The sequence below is a fragment of the Leptonychotes weddellii genome, chromosome 2 (assembly GCF_054177405.1).
Source record: "Leptonychotes weddellii isolate Sample4059 chromosome 2, ASM5417740v2, whole genome shotgun sequence".
NCBI lineage: Eukaryota > Metazoa > Chordata > Mammalia > Carnivora > Phocidae > Leptonychotes > Leptonychotes weddellii.
In genome coordinates, this window is record NC_138370.1 from 133,353,356 (window position 1) to 133,373,290 (window position 19,935).

Below are 19,935 nucleotides of genomic sequence, written 5' to 3' on the forward strand. Positions count from 1 at the left end.
GGGACTCCAGGATCATGACCTAAGCCAAAGGCAGTCGCTTAACCAACTGAGCCACCCAGGCGCCCCGATATTTTCCCTCTATTAATCTCCTCCTATCACACTGACTCTTCCCACCCCTAGACATTTTTTGGACTTCATTTTTAAAAATTCTTCTTCATTACTGTAACCACAAGTTAATCTTTTCACTATTTCTCAATCAAACTTTTTCAGGGTATAGGTAATACTTTAAGACTCTACTTTCTTGCTATTGACTTATTTCTTTGAAACTTCCAATTTGGCTTCTGCTTCCAGCACTGTCAAAATAATTGTTGCAAAGGACAAATAATTTTTCCTCAGTGCTTATCCTACTTGAATTATCTTTGATATAGAACACCGCAGATGGTGTTCTGAAACACCATCTTGAAATGGCCTTCTCATTCTCTTTTAAGGCTCTCATTCTCTTTTAGGGTTCTTGTCTGTCCTTATTTTTATTTCCCCACCTCAAACTATGTCCTAAATGTGGGCATTCATCGGAACTCTATCTTGGTCTTCTTTCTAATCTTTTTCTATTGAAACTTTCATTCATTCTCAGGATGCCAACTGTTATATTGATGTGGATTACAAAAATATTTTTCACTGAATTCCTTTCCAGTATGCTGGACATCACTTCATGTATGTCTCACCAATCTGAGTGTATAGTGAAAATAACATTCATCACTACAACCCAATACCCACCTAGGGAAAAAAAGGGGAGGGGGAATTACAAGCTGCCCCTGCTCCTATTGTTTTTCTTTCTGTTAATGATACAAATTTCTTTCCAGTGACTAGAACTGACAGGTCAGGAAGAAGAGAAGCCATTAATATCAGGGACTGCACTGTCCTCTGAACACACACTTTCTGACATAGCTAGTTCTTCATTTGACAAATGTCTCAATGCTCTGAAAGATATTAAAGCACTCATCTTCTTATAATTACTCAAGGCTCTGATGTAGCTGTGGGAAAATTAAGCTGTTTTAAACAGCATCCTACTGAATCTCAGGATTTTTCTTCTCTTTCTATATCATAACAAAAGTATAACCATGAATTGAATTATCCCCAGTTGCTTCTCCAGTTCAATCATTTCTTGCTGGGAGGTATTATAAAGACCTTAGCTTCCAAGAAAATCCAAAGCATTTATTTCAACTGGATTTCAAAAGAGAGGGAAAAAGAGGAAAGAAATGATAAACTCACACTTTATCTGTTCCGTAACTCCTATAGTCTACCGCGGCTGACACAGCCACGATGAGTGCGGGCATCCCGTATCCCACTAGGTAGAAGTATTTCCTCCGGGAATGCTCGCTCTCGAAAACCTCCACCAGCATGATGTAGAGCTGCACTCCCTCCAGGAACATCCAGGTGAAGGCGGCCAGGAAGAAGAAATGTAAGAGGGCAGCGAAAACGGCACAAGCAATCTAGGGAAGGGAACAAAGGACTCCAGTAACAACCAAACGAAATATTCTCAACTACCATAACATCAAAATAAACATTTATCAAGACTGCGGTAACATAAGAGGTCTGCAAAAGAATAATCTAGACAAGATTCTTACAATTCAGATATTAAAACCTAATTAAATATAACCTATCTTTCAAAACCACATTTAACATTTTATTAATAATAGCTTAGAGATGACAGCATAGGATGATAATAAGGAAACATTATTATTATTTTTTATTAATTTTTTCTTATTACTGAGATTAGTCTAAAGTTTTAAAAACAGTATCTCATGCATTATTTTTCTTGGCCATAATCATGTGTGTTCTATCATTAAGTTCTTCAACTGTAAATGAAAAAGAAACATTAAAACCAAGGAGAATAAAAGCTCTTAAAGTTAAAAAATGTAATAATTACAGTATTTTGTGATGGGGTCATTACTTCATTATTACTATTTGCTGATTTACTTCTTCCCTGCCTGATTTCAGAAAGGATTTAAGATGGCATTGGGAAGTTCATGCTGCAAAGTATAAAAGTAGGTCTGGTTAAAATAAAATAAAATAAAATAAAATGTTCCAGAGTGCTTTCTTTCTCTCATTTTTCTGTTACTGTAAGAAATGTTGGGCTAGACAAGCTTGGTCAAAAAAGACAGCCTGTCCTTATTTTGGCATATTCTCTAAGGCACTACAAGTTTCATCTGACCATATATTAATTTTCTTATGTCAGTTCTGAAATTCTCACTCCTTGAGGGGAAGTGGGGGTCTTTATTTTTTATTTAAGAAATCCTAGGGGCACGTGGGTGGAGCAGTCAGTTAGGCTTCTGACTCTTGGTTTCAGCTCAGGTTGTGGTCTCAGGGATTGTAGGATCAAGCCCGGTGGGGCTCCACGCTCAGCATGGAGTCTGCTTAGGATCTCTCCCTCTCCCTCTGCCTTTACCTGCCCCCCCCATGTGCACACTCTCTCTCTCTCAACTAAATAAGTAAATCTTAAAAAAAAAAGAAATCCTAACTAAAATCTGTATCTCCTACTAGAAAAGGGCAACAAATTTATAGACATTATCAGATTATAATGGATTCAATGATGAGTGTGATCCTTGAGAAAGAGACAAAGGGCAGGTCAGTTTCCTTGAGTGGGAGAGATGACAATGAAGGGAGATGAGGATGTCCAATGTCAGCAGGCTAGAGAGAAAGCAGAGCCTAACCACCACCTAAGAGTCAGGAAAAGGACACCTATCCAGGAACAAAAAGAAAGACAAGTTGAGCTCAGATGTACTCTACTCCAACTTTTCATTTCAATCTTTGTTTTCTATGCTACTTGTCAGAAGTTAGTTTTGTGCAGTACGCAACATGTGGTAAAATTTATCATACCATATGTGTATCAGGAAACAAAAGTAAGAATACGGTTTCTAAATGAAAAGAAATCACAAGGCTTTTGAATTGCAGGTTAACAAGAGAATGAAATGATTTCTTCTTGGAAAATAACACAGTTTTCCATTTCTTGCTTTTTAGAGTTAGAACTTCAACTATTAATTTTTGTTATCAGAAGGCTTTACTTTTTGGGGAAAAGAAATGTGCTCTTTGATTGCTTATTCATATGTTTGCATTTATGGGAAAAGCTGTCACATTTGTATATGATAACCAATTAAAAAGTATAATCACCATAATTGTACCCTTTACAGCCATTAATCATGAATGTGTAATCACAAACATGAATCCAACTGCATTTTTATTGTAAAGTACTCCATACTTATGGACACATACCAGAGAACAGCATTAAGTGAATGAATTATTTATTATGCCTACACGTCTTCTAAAAAATGGAAGTTTTCTTTTCAATTATAGTTTTAGTCATGAGACCGACCATGGACTATGAATCTTAAGTCAATAGAGCGGGCCTCACAAAAAGTGTAAGTAGGTGTAGAGTCTGTTGAGTAATTAGATACTATCTGTTACTCATATTTTCGGTTTGGTTTTACCAAAAGCAGTTGGTTAGTGCTGCCTCTTTCCCTGCCTTTCTTCCCCTACTTCCTTCTGTTCCTCCTCTTCTTTATTTTCTGATATGACTAAACATAGTTTGTAGTAAAGTACAAAGCAGACATTAAGATGTAAACAGAACTTGTGCAAATATAATGTGTCAAACAAAATTTGGGAAGAGTTTATAAATTCTAAAAATGACCTATCGTTTGAACTATTTTCCAAATATGTCAATTCGAAAAACTCACTTTAGATGTTTTAAATATGATATAAACTGTTTTTTTTTTTTTAAGTATATGATAGGGAACCTGGCTGGCTAAGTAGGAAAAGCATGCAACTCTTGATCTTGGGGTCATGGGTTTGAGCCCCACTTTGGATATAGAGATTACTAAAAAAATAAATAGACTTTTAAAAAAAAGCCTATGATAAACTTTGAAAAATGACAGTTATATAAATTAGGAAAGACACCTTTCCATTCCCCAAATGATTTTACTTAACTTTCCTCAATATTCTGTTCTGATAAAAGCAAAGCAAAACATGGGGCACCTGGGTGGCTCAGTCGTTAAGCGTCTGCCTTCGGTTCAGGTCATGATCCCAGGGTCCTGGGATAGAGCCCCCGCATCGGGCTCTCTGCTCGGCGGGAAGCCTACTTCTCCCTCTCCCACTCCCCCTGCTTATGTTCCCTCCCTTGCTGTTCTCTCTCTCTCAAATAAATAAAATCTTAAAAACAAAACAAACACACACACACAAACTAATGAGGAGACACGGTTCTTGAGAAAGGCAAGGTTATGAACAGAATTTCTCAAGAAATCTACAGTCATACATCCCTAACATTCACTGCTTCTTTACAATAATGGGGTTAAAAAAAAAGGGAAAACGGAACAAGATCTGAAAATTAATAACTATCTTAGACAACTGGAAGAGAGGGTACTTTCAAACAAGAATATTTCAAGTACTGGAAAGCTGCAAATCGAGACATTTTTTCCTATTATCAGTGTAAGTTGCTTACTGGTTGGTCAGTTCGGTTGATCCCGATCAGGAAGAGCAGTTCAGCTACAAAAAGGCTGATGCAGAGGTTCTTATGGATGGTATTACGGTCACTCTGGAGCCCGCGGAAAAAGCAAAATGTGAAGATGCAAATCAGGAGACAAACAAGCGACAGCAAAATTCCAACCCACGTGATCACATCCAGAAGAAGGTCATGGACTGCATCACTGTGCTGGAAATACAACAGAAAAGCCATAAGTTGCAATTATGCATAACAAATTGTGAAGTCTTATGAGGACCTGGATTCACGGAGCGTGATTTTCATAATGTACTACATATCCTATGCACACACAGTGAATAAGATAATTTAATTATTTGGGTTTTCTAGGTCACAGGTAAAGCATTTAATATTCTCCCTGAGGTGTAAATCAGTTTGATATTCAGGGATGACAATAGTGTTTGCACTTTTCTTGGTTATATGTATTTTCAGGATACAAATAGTTGAAACAAATCAACATAATTCTGGCCTACGATTTCAGGAAAAAGCTTTATTTTTTCAATTCATATCACTTTTATAGGCTATTTTTTTTTGACAACTTGCACTAAGGAATACTCTAAAAAATTAAGTTATACACTTAGGGAAGTGGTGTTTCAACTAAAATGCTTTTTAAATCACCAAGGGACTTTTTAATAAAAAAATACAATTGTTCTGTCATTTAAGTTCTTTATCAGAATTTCCAAGGTTGAGTTCATAAAAGTATGCATTTTTATAAAGATTCCCAGTTAATTCTGATGAACAGCCACATATGCATACCATTTATTTAGTGAAAGATCTAAAAGAATGAGGATATTCACTGGATTTATATTCATATTGAATGGCTTAAGGAGATCAGGAAGTTTGATCCTTGAAGGGTTTTGCATGAATAGAGCCTGTTATACACAGATGGAAAATAAGCATTCAGTATTACTATCCCCGATAGCAGCATAAAACAGATAGGGCTAATAAAAAGAAAAAGCTCATAAAAGCTTCTGTACTAAAACTGGATTTTTGGGGGGCTCTGTTAAAATAGTCCTGTGAGTTCCATTCCTTTCATGTACCTTGTTCTGTGTACTATCTCATTTCTGTCCTTGTTCTTAGATTCCAAACTCTATTCCTTCCCTATGTTAGTTTGTCTCTACCCAAAACCACTTCTGTGAAGCATTAGAATTTATAGTGGCCCAACATATCAGTATGCCAAGATGTTGGAGCACAGTTGAGAAACTGTCTATGACTATCAATGTTTCTTTTCTTTGTAGGTTTCTTGAAAAGCCCTGAAGACCTAATTTCCATAAGTAGGGGAACAAATAAATAATGGTTGATTTATAGAAATGATATTCTGAAGAGTAATAGAAAATCAGTGATCTAAATTTATATTCACAAACATGGATACTTCTCAAAAACCTAGTATTAGATTTTTTAAAAGTGTAAGTGGCAAAGGACCTATATGGTATAATGCCATTTATACAAAATTTAAAAAAACACAAAACAATGACATTGATTTTTATGGATATATGCTTAAGTAGTAAAAGTGTAACATAAGCATGGGGAATTTTTTAGTTGAAACAAAGCAATGTGTTTCTAATTGACATCTTTTTCAGCTGTGTGGATCATACACACTGATTTTTATTTTAGGATGGAAATTACTACATTTAGTTGTCTTCCACACTGTTAGCTCACTTTAAAAATACATAAATATCCAGGTTTTCTAGTGTTGTTTGTTTTTATTCAAACTTCATACTTTTCTGCTTTATACAAAACTCATACAAAGATTATTCTGAATATGGAAATTCTTACAAGCCAGTCACTATGCTGTAACCTAAATCATAGGTCTTCTCAAATCGCCAGGTAAGTCTTCACAGTTATTTGATAAAGAACTCTGCTAGAACACTGTCAGTGAAACAGTTCTGAAATATTCCTGCATAACTCTAGATATATTTCTCGGAAGGAGCTCAAATCATGAAAGAAAACTACATGAAATTTCGCTATAACTGCTTTGTTCTCCAGGGAACATTACTAAAGTCGTGTTGGGTCTCAGATACCTTAAATTACTTTTTCTGTTTGAGAGTGGAAAGTGGTTAGTGCTATCTGGTTCCCTGAACAGAGGGCTATTTGCTCTCTTCTTTGACTCAAAGGAAAGATGCTGTGATTGAGTATCAAGCACCAATGTTCAGCACAGCAGTCTTCTATAATGGGAAAAATGGCAGGTATAACACATTCTCAAATGTATCCTAAAGAACTAAAACACTAACAAAACAAAACAAAACAAAAAAAAAAGAAAGAAAGAAAAGAAGAAACCAAAAAATTCCTGCCTTTGTCTGGGTAGTTGCATTATTAGAAATGTATTTACTCAGTGCCTTCATAAGTCCTTCAAAAACCCCATGCAGAGTTATTAAGAGAAGAACACCAGATGTCAAAACATCAGTACAAAAAGTACATTACACTCAAAGACAGAACACAAAAGTCTACTGATTAATTCGCCTTTCGGGTATTACCGTCTAGCTCAGAAAACATCAGCACCAACTACCTTGTGTGTACTATACTGTGAGAGCAGCACCCTTCAAACACAACTCAACACTTGAATTTTATAAATAAGATGAAAGGAATAGAACAATGGATATTAAATGCCAAAAAGAGCTGTGAGAATAGCCCTCTTTATAACAGGGCGCCATAACAGAAATTCCAGGAGGCCAAGCCATGAAAAACACCACCACCACCACCACCAACAACAACAACAAAAACCCTTCAAGAGGATGACCAGTTGAATGAAACTCTTAGGTATGGTTGTAACAATGTGATAACGGATCACACGTATTCTTATTTCCAAAGTTCTACATTTGTGAGCACTGCACTATATTATTACTTAATCACCTACAATATGTACTATATACCATTATGTGCCTTATTAATTTTATATCTTGTTAATGTTATATGCCAGCACCTAGTACTGGGCTTGACCAAAAAGATGCTTAAGGTATATTTGTTTTTGAACGATGGCAATAATCCCCTCTGCTTAGACCAAATGCCTTAGAGCTGAATTCTCTATGTCAGTATAGCTCTGCATTCATTTAATCTCCACTGGATGTTAAAAAAGGTATCAAATATTATATGTCCCAAACTAAGCCCCTCATCATATCCTGTTTCTCCCTCTACCATCCAGAAAAACTTCTCTTCCCTCTGTTTTTCCATTTCAATAAACAACAACTTCACTCTTTGAGGTATTCTTGCCAAAAACTTAGGAGTCATATTGATTCTTCTCTTTCATTAAGAATCCCTGAGGAAATCTTGTAGGCCCTGCCTTCTAAATCTGGCAGTTGCTCATCACCTCAACTACACCAAATTGGTTGGAGCCACCCATTTTTTAATAGCCTCCTAACTGATCTTCCCACTTTGACCCTTGCCCCCCTTCCCTCTATATTCAACAGGGCAGAGAAATTCTTTTTAAATGTAATTCAGGTAATATGACTCATTGATGAAAGGCATCCAATGTTTTCCATTTCAATGAAAGTAAAAACCACTCTTCCCCTTGTTTCTTAAATTCCACATTATCAGTGAGATCATATGATAATTGTCTTTCTCTGATTGACTTAGGATCATAGGGGAAGAGAGGAAAAAATGAAACAAGATGAAACCAGAGAGAGACAAACCATGAGACTCTTAATCTTAGGAAACAAACTGAAGGTTGATGGAGGGAATGGGGGAGGGGGAATGGGGTAACTGGGTGATGGACATTGGGGAGGGTATGTGTTGTAATGAGCACTGGGTATTATAGAAGACTGATGAATCACAGACCTGTACCCCTGAAACAAATAATACATTATATGTTAATTAAAAAAAAAAGAAAGTAAAAACCAAAGTCTTTCAAGGGTCTACAAGGCACTGTAACATCTGCATATCTGTGATATCATTTCCTATTCTCTCCTTCATTCAGTTCATTCCACCTAGTTGGCCTGCTCCATTCTGTGAATATGCTGAAAACATTCTAGTCTCAGAGGCTTTGCCTTTGATGTTCCTTTGGCCTAGAACGCCCTTTCAAAAGATAGCTGCATGGCTTACTTCTACTCTCCTTCAGTCCCTCATTCAAATGTCACCTTCTCACAGAGCATTTTTTTGAGTCACCATATTTAAAAAATTGCAAACACCTTTCCCTGTTTTTTTCTCTATTACTTTCCTTGCATTATTTTTTTCATCAGCACTTAATCTACACTATATATTTTGTTAATGTTGCTTGTTGATTGTCTGTATCCCCCACTAGAAGGTACATTCCAAGAGAATAAGTTGTTTTATCTCTTCTGATCACCAGTGTATCCGTAGGTCCTACAAAATTGTCTACCATAGAGTGGATGCACAATTAATGTGTTGACTAAATAAATGAATCTCTCTTAAATTATCCCCACCTTCTAGAATGGATTTCAATTATAACCTAAAAGTTGTATCATGCTGCCCATTACACAATCTTTGGGACTCTTAAATCTCGGGTTCTTAAATCACCTACTCTAAGATCTTAAGTAAAAGATAAAATTAGAGCTGGAGAATGAGAAAGTTGTTACACCATAATATCTTAAGATACATCGAAATGTCAAGCTGTTAAACAATTATGACAATGGAGACCAAACTATGCATGGAAGAAGACTTCAGGAGTAAATCGTAGAGTCCTTTTAAAGGCATGGATTTAACCTTGTCAGTCCAATTTCACAATTGTTACCTTGAACAAACTACTTAACCTTTTGAGTATCAAAAGCCTCATACACGTAGAGATAAAATAAGGCTTCAGATTCTTATGATAAGTAATTAAGATAATATATATGAAAGCAAAAAATATATATATGAAAGTGAGAAAGTCAATTTTTTTGTTTGATTGTTTTGAGAAATGTGGGATCTTTCATGTAATTCTTACACAAGGTCAATGTTTCTTACTTCCTTTTTTAATTTGAAAACAGGGGCACCTGGGTGGCTCAGTAGTTAAGCATCTGCCTTTGGCTCAGGTCATGATCTCAGGGTCCTGGGATGGAGCCCCATTTTGGGCTCCTTGCTCAGCAGAGAGTCTGCTTCTGCCTCTCCTTCTGCCCCTCCCCATTGTGCTCTCTCTCTGTCAAATAAATAAATAAAATCTTTAAAAAAAATCTGAAAACAGTCTGGATTATTTCCTTGGTTGGCAGCTACTTTCATATAAATAATCAAAAGTTTATAAAAATGATAAGGGATGGATCAGAAAAATAATAACCATAACAAAAATAAATGTTAATATTATGTTAACTAAGGACACAAAACATTATTCCAACTAACTGATGAATTACCTAAGTCCACTTGATAACATTGCCAATTTAATTATGTTACTAATAATATTTGTGTTACTGATTAATTAAGGTCACAAAATTCCTACATCGTCCAAAGGAAGCAGATTTTAACTTTAGAATTTGAATTCTACATTCATTACCATACAAATGTGTTTATGACTTTTGAATAATAAAAGATAAAGGGGCTTAATTTCACCTTTATATTCTTCCTTCAGTTATAACAAAAAGACAAAGTAGCAACAGAAGATATATACCTAATATTTTCCCCCCGAGGGTGTACCATTCATAAACTCGTATGATTTGTTGGAAAGAATGGCTTGCAAACTCATAAAAAAAATTTTTTTAAATACAAAAAATCAAAAACTTCAAGGAGATTAACTTCTAAAGAGAAGATGGTGAGGTGTGAGAGAAAATCTTCAAGCAGAATGACAGAGTGATTCCCAAAACGATATCTGGAAAGAAGATACTTTTGGGAAATGAAATGATTCTATCCTCTCTACAAAGAAATTTTTATTAAAAACAATACTTATTTTTCAGGCTTTCTATGAAGTTTCTATTCATATCTGAAATGCCAAATATTTTGTAAAACCTATGGAAAGTTTCTGATTTTCCCTTTTACGTTTGTCTCTGTGAATGTGCTTTGTCCTATCACTATGGATAGCTTGCTGAGTAACTCAAATACCACAAAAGGGTGAGTGTCATATTTGGGAAATAAAAATGTCTTAAACAATGATGTTTTGTGAAAGCTACTCTGTCAATGTAAAACACTCAAATATACAAATAGGTACATTTAATGAAACTAAATCCAAATTTACAGAAAAGGGAAATGTGACTTTTGTCTTATGATTTATAATAATTCAATCCAAGTACACTAAGACCTTTTGTGGAAATCTTGATGTTTCTAACTTTATTGTCCAAAAGGCAAGTCAACAAACAAGATGGAGAAACAGATTTGAAATGGTTTTCACTTTAACTGCATAAGTGTTTCCAGATGGGGCACAAACTATATTAATTAATTTTGAAACCCTCTAGATGTTTTTTCTTTTTTCAAAATTTTAGAAAGTTGCATTTTCCAGACACTACATGAAAATCACCCTATAGTAATTATTAAATGTGGGCCAGTAATTATCAATAACCTGTTTTACTTTCTGCATAATAATGTGTATACTTAAATGTTCAGTCAGATTTGTTAAAGCATAATAACATGATTTTTAAGTTGCCTCTTAAACATATTTTGTTCTGAAACATTTGTAACATAGCTAAAATAAGTTTTCTTTCTTTTTTGCAAACATATGAGCACTTGCCTTGTTACTAATGTATCACATAAGTCAGTAGGGTTACAAAAGACTATTTTCTGATAAATGTTGTATAAACTCTCTAAATCAGTTCCTAGCATTGCTCTAACTCTTGGGAACCAGGTCATCAGACACAAAGTTCACTCTGCAAATGTTTGAGAAAATAAAGGGCTCAATGGACTCAGGAAATTAGGATTTTGTTACAGAACAGGATGAAGGTCAAAGTTGAATAACCCAGCAAGAAGAGCAATATAACTGCATTTCTTAGAATTTTTACAGTAAATTAACCAAAAACTTAGCAAAAAATTTTCAAGTTTGTATTACATTAAAAAAAAAATCTAAACATTTTCAGGCTTTAATTGCTAAAAGAGAAACACTAGCAAGTAAGAGGTCACAAAAACGTCCAAAACCAACTGTCCTTTGGATTCAATAGAACTTATTCAGCAACTCTCCCTGGGTTCAAATCAGCATAGCACACTCTAAGTTATTTGAAAGTTTCTTGCTTTGAATTAAAAAAACAAAATATGGGGTGCCTGGGTGGCTCAGTCAGTTAAGTGTCTCACTCTTGGTTTTGGCTCAGGTCATGATCTCAGGGCTGTAAGATCAAGCCCCCCCTTCCTCCTTGGGCTCTGGCTGGGTGTGGAGACTGATTAAGATTCTCTCTCTCTCGGGGCGCCTGGGTGGCTCAGTTGGTTAAGCGACTGCCTTCGGCTCAGGTCATGATCCTGGAGTCCTGGGATCGAGTCCCGCATCGGGCTCCCTGCTCGGCAGGGAGTCTGCTTCTCCCTCTGACCCTCCCCCCTCTCATGTGCTCTCTCTCATTCTCTCTCAAATAAATAAATAAAATCTTTAAAAAAAAAAAAAAAGATTCTCTCTCTCTCTCCCTCTGCCCCTCCCCTCTCTCTCCCATTCTAAAAAATATAAAATAAAATAATAATAAATAAATAAAATCTCACCATATTTGGTGAGCCAAACTTACAACTATCATAAAGAAGGAAACAGAAAAGGAAATAGTAGAAAATGTAGGAACTAAGTAGCTTACTGGAGTTGAGAGTTAAACACAGTAATAGGTTAAAAAGGGTAGATTAGAGTTGATAAACCAAAAACTGTTTAGTGATCAGTTAGAACTTCTTAAAGGAATGAAATGATCGAGCAGTAAAGAAGAAGATTTTAGGAGTATCTGGGGTGAGGGTAGGAAAAGAAGCTAGGCAGACAAAGTTCCATCCTTAGTATTTCTGAGTTAAGTAAGGTAATGATGATAATAATAGCTAAAATAAAACTTAAAAATTTAATATTCTGTTGGAAGTGCTTATTTTATTAGGATATCTAATCATACAAAACATCACGATGTGATATTATTATCTCTAGTTTATAGATGAAGAAACTGAAGCACATTGAGTAATTTATCCCAGATGATTCAACTAGTATGCAGTAGGGTTAGGATTGGTGGGAGTGTAACTAACTGTTTAGGTTTACTCAGGACTATCCTAGTTTTAGTACTATGTTTTTCAATCCTTGGAAAGTCCTCCCCAAGACATAAAAGGATCCCAGCCATCAGAGATGCTTCAGAAATTTGGAAGAAAAGTACAAATCTGAATGACAGCCTAAAAATCAGAGGTTAGAAGCTATACTATCTGTAGTTTTGAATGGATGTAGCATTGATTAGCTACTTTCTTTAGTAACTTCTGCTGTTTTTCACCCTGACTCTTGATGATTTGCACTTCCCAGTATTGGATCATCCATTGCTGTATCCCTCTGAGTGATACAGCTTTAGTGCTTGGGATCATGTCTTCCTCTATGACTTCGGGTTAATTTTTGTGCCTTGTATCAAGATAGCACTACTTCAATTTTTAACATTGTAATTATTGTGACCATGTTTCTAACAATTCATTGATGAAACTGAGAATGACCCTAATATAATAGTATGACAATACTAAAAAGGGCTAAACAACTATGCTATTTTAAAGACACATGGAAGAATTCATGAAACCAGATTAGAGAGATAACCAAGACAGAACATTCTGAACAATATGCAGAAATGCACACATACACATGAAAGAGAAGGTTGTATGAATGTGCATATGGAGGCTGATTCTCACAAGTTTGGGAAGAGACAGGCAAGTTTTTGTAAAATCAAAAGGTTTTTTTAAGAAAATTCCTCCCCCCCCCCAAAAGACACCAATGCTCAGTTGAAATTAACAGTCCTTGAATGCAGTGGAGTATACCATAAGAATAAACATTCATTGTTGTTTTGTTCCCTTGATTTTTCTATGTACCTAAGGAAAATTACTTTTCCTGATTTGGAGATTGCAAATAAATGTGCTGTGGATAAACAAAAAGGAAAATTTTGATAGCCATGGGTTTTGGCCCTTCATAGTATAGGGCTCAGTCCATCAGATTTTATTAATAATCATACTTTCTATAGGATATCAAATGATGTATTGAATCTTGGCAACAAAAAATGTCTCCCCTACCTCTTAGGTATTTTGATTTGAAACATGGAGTTAAAATCATTTTCTTGATTTCTATAAAAATTTTAATGAAACTTCAGAAGACATAAACAAAAGACTGTTGAAACCTTGTTTAGGCATAAAATAGACTTTGCTCATCTATGTGCATATTCAACAGACAGTGCAAATGTAAATTTTGGAAAATTCCATTTAGCCTATAAACTTTTTAGAAAAGAAAATAAACAGTTCTTACCTATTAAATGTCCTATATACCTTGTACACAAGGCAGCTAAAAGGAGATGTGGTTTGCTTACCTGTGACAATGAAGCTTTATAATGAAACTTTTTGGTCACTTTTCAGTTTCCTCAAAATGTGCAGAGTTTTTTTTGTTTTTGTTTTTGTTTTAACTTTCTAAAGGTAAGGAGACAATCTCCTGAGACATGTCTTACAGGATGGATATCATTGCTCCTAGTCATAGAGAAGATGTTAAAATACTGGTCTTCTATAAAATCCTCTTTTCAAAGTGTGGGACAAAAAGACTGTCTTTCCCTAATTTTGAAATATATGACAGATGAGAATGAAGAAAAAGTTTATAGTAAGAGAAATTTTTATGATGTTTCTCCAAAACTGATGTACTCTGAAAAAGCTATAAGGAACCTAGAAAAGGTAAACTGATTTCACCTGAGTTGCATGAAGTTCTGTGTAGATTAGGACAAAATCTCATATAGAGAAAAACATGACTTATTTTGGGGGGATTTAAGACTATTTTCAAAGAAAATGTCACTACCAAAGGCAATCAAATTAAACAGGACTGTCTCATTTCTTTACTAAAACTGTGACTTATTTGGAATCCAATCTTGAAATCATAAAGTGAAATTACCTCAGTGCTTTAAAACCATTATCCTTGATACTGTTCTACTTTATGTTAACAACCAGTGTGCTTGGAAGTGTTTAAAAATGATGAATATTTTGGACATGGACAACCTATATGATGAATTCACAGATGCAAAAGAACTGACGAATAAAAAGCTGGTCTACCAAATAAGTCTCTAGATACAAAGTGGAGGGGCATATGTGGAGAGATGGGAACTAATTCCTACAAGTCTAAAAACCTACTAGGTAATGACATTAAGTAAAATCCTTTGTATTCTATACTTAACATTTTTTTTAAGGTTTTATTTTTAAGTAATCTCTACACCCAATGTGGGGCTTGAACTCACAACCACAAATCAAGAGTTGCATGCTCTACCAATTCAGCCAGCCAGGCACCCCTATCCTCAACATTTTTGTTGAGAAGATATTTAGTTTGATGTCATCACATTGGATTGACACTAGGAATCTATGTAATGTGGGCTTGGTAAAAGCAGAACTATAGGTCAAAGAGAATTTTACTTTTGACTATATTCACTTTTAATTCTCTAAAAAAAGACAGAAAAAGACAAACAGAAAGAAACATTTCATAGCTATTTCTTTTAAATATAAGTCATATCTGTTTAATTATTGTACTAACTTTTTTAAGTCTCACATTTATATATCTGAAAAATATGCAATGATAAAGCCACCAAATTTAAATACATTAAATATTTTATTACAAATAAAAGATTTGTAATATCAGAGGACAGAAAGACACATTTAGAAAATGTTTCTATAGTTTCTCACACTATTAGCCCTACTATTAATTAGTACTAAACACTATTAATTATCACAGGTAAGCAGTAATAACACATGTGTATAATTACTTATTAAATATTAAGTATATTTTTGATCTGGTAGTGCTGTTTCTCATTGAGCTCTCTAAAAAGTTGATCACCCTAACTTGTGGTCAAATACTCTATGCTCTTCACAACTTCACCACCAGTGGAGAGAACCACAGATTCTTTCCTGTATCTCCTTTTATGACCCAATTATACTAAGCTCCTTAGAAATGGATAGAACCCAGGCTTGCCTCGGTAAAAATTTCTTAAAAATATCCTTTGACTGCAATGATTAAATCCAGCAGTTTTATTAAGACAAAGTTTACTGGCGATTATTCAGGAAATTTCCTAAGTCTCATACAAAATGGGTAACTTCTCCTAAGATTGTTTCTATTAACACACACACACAAACACACACACAATTTTTGAAAGTACTTCTTAAAGGGGTTAGACGATGTGGCAAGGTGTAGTGAAGCTGAAGTATAGTAAAAGGAAATAATGGAACTCTCAGATTTGAATTACCCAGATACGTTTATTGTTACATATGTATCATTCTTCTCATAGAATAATTTCCTTTGTCATGTAAGCAAAGATAAACTCACCACAATAAGAAAGAACATTTTTAAAATAGAAACAAATCAACTTCGGCTTAAAAGAGAAAGTAATTTTGCATAACTAGATTATGAAAACCATACAAATAGAAACTGCACCTAGCCCAAAGTATCTAACAAAATCTTGGTAGATTCATTCTAAGAACTTTTATTGGATGCCTACTCTGCTTCAGGTACTAAATAAAACAGAATGTAAATATAAACACTCACACACACACACATACATATCTCATTTTTATTTCTTTATTCCAATTTCAACTGATTTTCTTAACTAAAGCAACTTCAGGAAAAAGAAAAAGGGGATGGTTGCTGGGCTTCCTTTTTTCCATTTTCATGAATAAATTTATTGCATTTTAAACAGAGTAGGGGTCTTCCAGATAATAAACCTGGGGACAATTACCTCATATGCCTAGAGACAATAACTTGAGTTAACATTACATTTTATAAAATTAACATCTTAAAAGTTCTATGAATTGGTTATTTAAATTTGCAAGCAACCAACCATAGAAAACCTTTAAATGGGATGCTTACACTGTAAGGGCACACATAGTAGATTGGCAGTCCTTTGAATTGTAGAGACAGAAAAAATGGTTTAGTTCAGCCATATTTTTGTTCAAATACTTTTAAAATCTTATTTATACAAGTAGACCTTGTTGCCTAACCTTAGGAAGCTATATAAATAACTATCCTGAAAATCTACTCTAATTCCTCAAGAGTCCAGTAGTTCTCTAGCTTTATCACTTTATTTGCTAGACACAATGGAATGAAACAGGCTAGGAAAAAAGAAAATCACTGAATAGCCTCCATGTTAAAAAAAAAAAAAGTAAAATTTTGTGATCTGGAACAAATAGATACAGTTAGTAAACATATCAACTAGTTCTCACTAAGAACAGTATAAGCAATTAAGGATATTTTCAGAACATTAGGGTGGAAGAGTTTTTATGCTTGGTTTCTTTTGCTTAGTTGGTTGATAATACCTTCTTAAGCATGGGTAAATTGGGTAAGTAGAGCTATTATATTTAAATTAATAAAAAAATAATTCCTTCAGTTAGTCAATCCTAAAAATTATCTCACTAATGAAGAATAAATGCAATCAATAAAAAAGTTATGTATTGATTGCATTAGTGTTGATTTATGAATATACTTAAAATTGAATTTGGAAGTGCTGATATTGCAGGAATTTAATGTCCATATAACCAACATTTTGAAGGGCTGAAAAGTTATTTGTAGTTATGATAATAATTTGCTGCAAATCGATTATTTGACAATTTCATTGTGAAAAAAAAATCTGTCACTTCAAAAAGTGAGACAAAGCACTAGTCTAAATTCTTCTCTTTTTAGGGAAAACTTAGCTGTATAGCAGTAGATAAAAATCATTATATCTTATTAGAAACAAAAGTAAATATTTGGGCCTTCACAGTTAACTACCCCCAGAATCGAGAGCTCAAGGGCTTTAAGGACAGGTAAGCATATCATGAATTAAAAAAATATATTTTCAGAAAACTTTATAATTCTCAACATGATTTTAATACAGTTTTGTTACTCAATCCCTAAAATAATTCTGAGATAATGTTAGAAAAAAATTATTAGTCTCATTTAACTGATTTAACAATAGGAACAGGGAATTCAGACGATTTGCCTGAGAACAAGAAGCGATTTCCCAAAGAACTGCCATCAGGACCCTAAGTCTCCTGAATTTTAATTCTTATTGGAACTTCCCTTCAGATTATAAAATGAGCAAATAAATTATGATAATAATACTTGTTGTGGTGTTGCAGATTAAATGAGATAATGTATGTACATATTAAAGAAATGACATTCATTCCTATTATTACAGGACATGCCAGGCCCTTCTGAGAGGTAAAGTTCTCACTCAATCTCCACTCTTTGGAATCTCCATAAACTTGATTACTTATTCCTAATAAAATATTTCAAACTAGAATTGCAGATGAATCTCCAGCTGCTATTTTTAGCCAAGCTTATTTACTGAAGATGATAAAGAACCTAAAAATGGTAAGTGTAAGGATCCAAGCTGTGTATGAGAAGATCACAGGTTTCTTTTTGCTTAAAAATTCCACTACAACCCAGGAGTAAAAACAATCAAAGTGTTATTAATACTCCTAAAAATATAAAATTTACTGAAAAGATGTACTGTAAGACCACAAAAACCGAGCCTTATTTCATGCTACTTCAACCCTGTCACTCTCATTTTGCTTAAACAGTTATGTGCCTTCATCTAGAGCATATTCCTTGACCTTGCAAGGTCAAGTTAAGACTCGTTCCCGTGTGTTAACCACAGCATCCTCTACCACAATGGTAAGACATTTCTCACAAAGCACTGATTTTGCTGATTACTTATCTGTGCTATTAATTGGACCATGAACTCTGCCTATTACAAAGACAACAGTCAACTATTTGAGAAACAAAGAGTAGACTAAACACATTACAATTTTAAAAATGAGATGAATAAAACAAATTTTTCAAATATGTTTCGACAGATTCCTCTTAATTATAAAAAGTTCAATGCCCTTTTCAATGTTCCAATAAGGGGCCTCTTGATAAAACAGAAAAGATACAGTATCTCCCACATGGATTTCTTGCCAAAAATGTTTAACTTGAATCTAATTATGAGGAAACAATCAGAAAGATTGAAATTGTGTAATATTCTATTTTTTTTTTAAAGATTTTATTTATTTATTTGAGAGAGAGAGAATGAGAGCGAGTACATGAGAGGGGGGAGGGTCACAGGGAGAAGCAGACTCCCCGCTGAGCAGGGAGCCCGATGCGGGACTTGATCCCGGGACTCCAGGATCATGACCTGAGCCGAAGGCAGTCGCTCAACCAACTGAGCCACCCAGGCGCCCCGAAATTGTGTAATATTCTAAAAGGACAAATGGCCTGGACTCTACCAAATGTCTTTTTCATGAAAGACAGAAACAGGTAGGAAAACTTCTACATTAAAGAAGGCTAAAGAGATATAGCAACTAAAGGCAATGTGCGATTCTTGACTGGGTACTGCAAGGAAAATCAAAGACTATAAAGGACATTATTTGAATTATTGGAAAAATTTGTGTAAGGATTCTGTACTAGAGGGTAGTACTTAATCAATGTTAAATTTCCTGTGTGTGTTAATAGTAGGGAGAGAATGTCTGTGTTCTTAAAACATGTTTGCTGGAAGATTTAGGAATTAGATACTATAAAGTCAGCAATTTACTTTTGAAAAATCAATAACAGAGCTAAATATATATACACATACATACACAGAAAAGTGACAGTCAAATTTGTCAAAAATTCAAATGTAAATTCAGAAAAATGGGTATATGAGTGTTTTTTGTACTGTTCTTTCAACTTTTTAATAAAAGTTCTATAAAAAGAGTAGAGGAAAAAAGTGATAAAAGAATTTTTAATGGTTTATTTTTCTTCAAATCCATAATTTCAGCTGTTCTCTCTCTATAAATAGCTAATTTTGGATATATCTACCCCTTTCACAAACTGAAGAAGTCTGACCAGAGCTAGCTGCCAATTCTTCTTCTCAAATGCATATGCAAAAAGTATCCTCCTTGCTATCCCTAGGTAAGCTACCTTTCTTCCCTTCCTCCCTGTCCTGCACAGAGATAGAGGGAAGACAGATAGAACTTTCTTTTTCTTCTTCTAATAATTTCCCCTTTTTACAGCAACTTCATCAGAAGTCAGACAAAGACTGTTGGCAATTGGTGATCCAGTATAGATAGGGGGAAGTGATATGGAGTCAGCATCCTTCATTTCTTGTTATTTATGCAAAGAGCATTAGAGTTGAGGTCATGTGATGCTCCAGGAGCCATGGTAGTGTGAAGAATATTCTCCCTTCATACTCACTCATATTTTGAAGTATCTCCTCAGCTTACTTCTCACAAGTATTATGAAATTGGAAATAGTCTCTCTGACTTAGGAAATTAAAAGATGTGTGTTTGCAAATGTCTGATAAACGGGGAGGGGTGTGGGTCAGTGAGGAAGGTAGTGCTATCATTCTTTTATCAACTAAAAGGGATATGTTGCTTCTTTTTTTTTTTGTAGTTTTTAATTTTATTATGTTATGTTAGTCACCATAAAATACATCATTAGTTTTTGATGTAGTGATCCATGATCTATTGTTTTCGTATAA

At 34.5% G+C, this 19,935-nt stretch overlaps 1 protein-coding gene across 1 annotated transcript in view; it reads right to left on the bottom strand.

Moving 5' to 3' along the window:
- Window positions 1-19,935, bottom strand: part of ADGRL3 (adhesion G protein-coupled receptor L3) — a 777,343-nt gene that overhangs the window by 91,203 nt on the left and 666,205 nt on the right. Inside the window, exons 13-14 of the mRNA XM_081813155.1 lie at window positions 4,433-4,642; window positions 1,210-1,430 (exon numbers count right to left, since the gene is read on the bottom strand). Of these exons, the coding sequence (XP_081669281.1) occupies window positions 1,210-1,430; window positions 4,433-4,642 (431 nt within the window). The remainder of the gene's footprint in view (window positions 1-1,209; window positions 1,431-4,432; window positions 4,643-19,935) is intronic.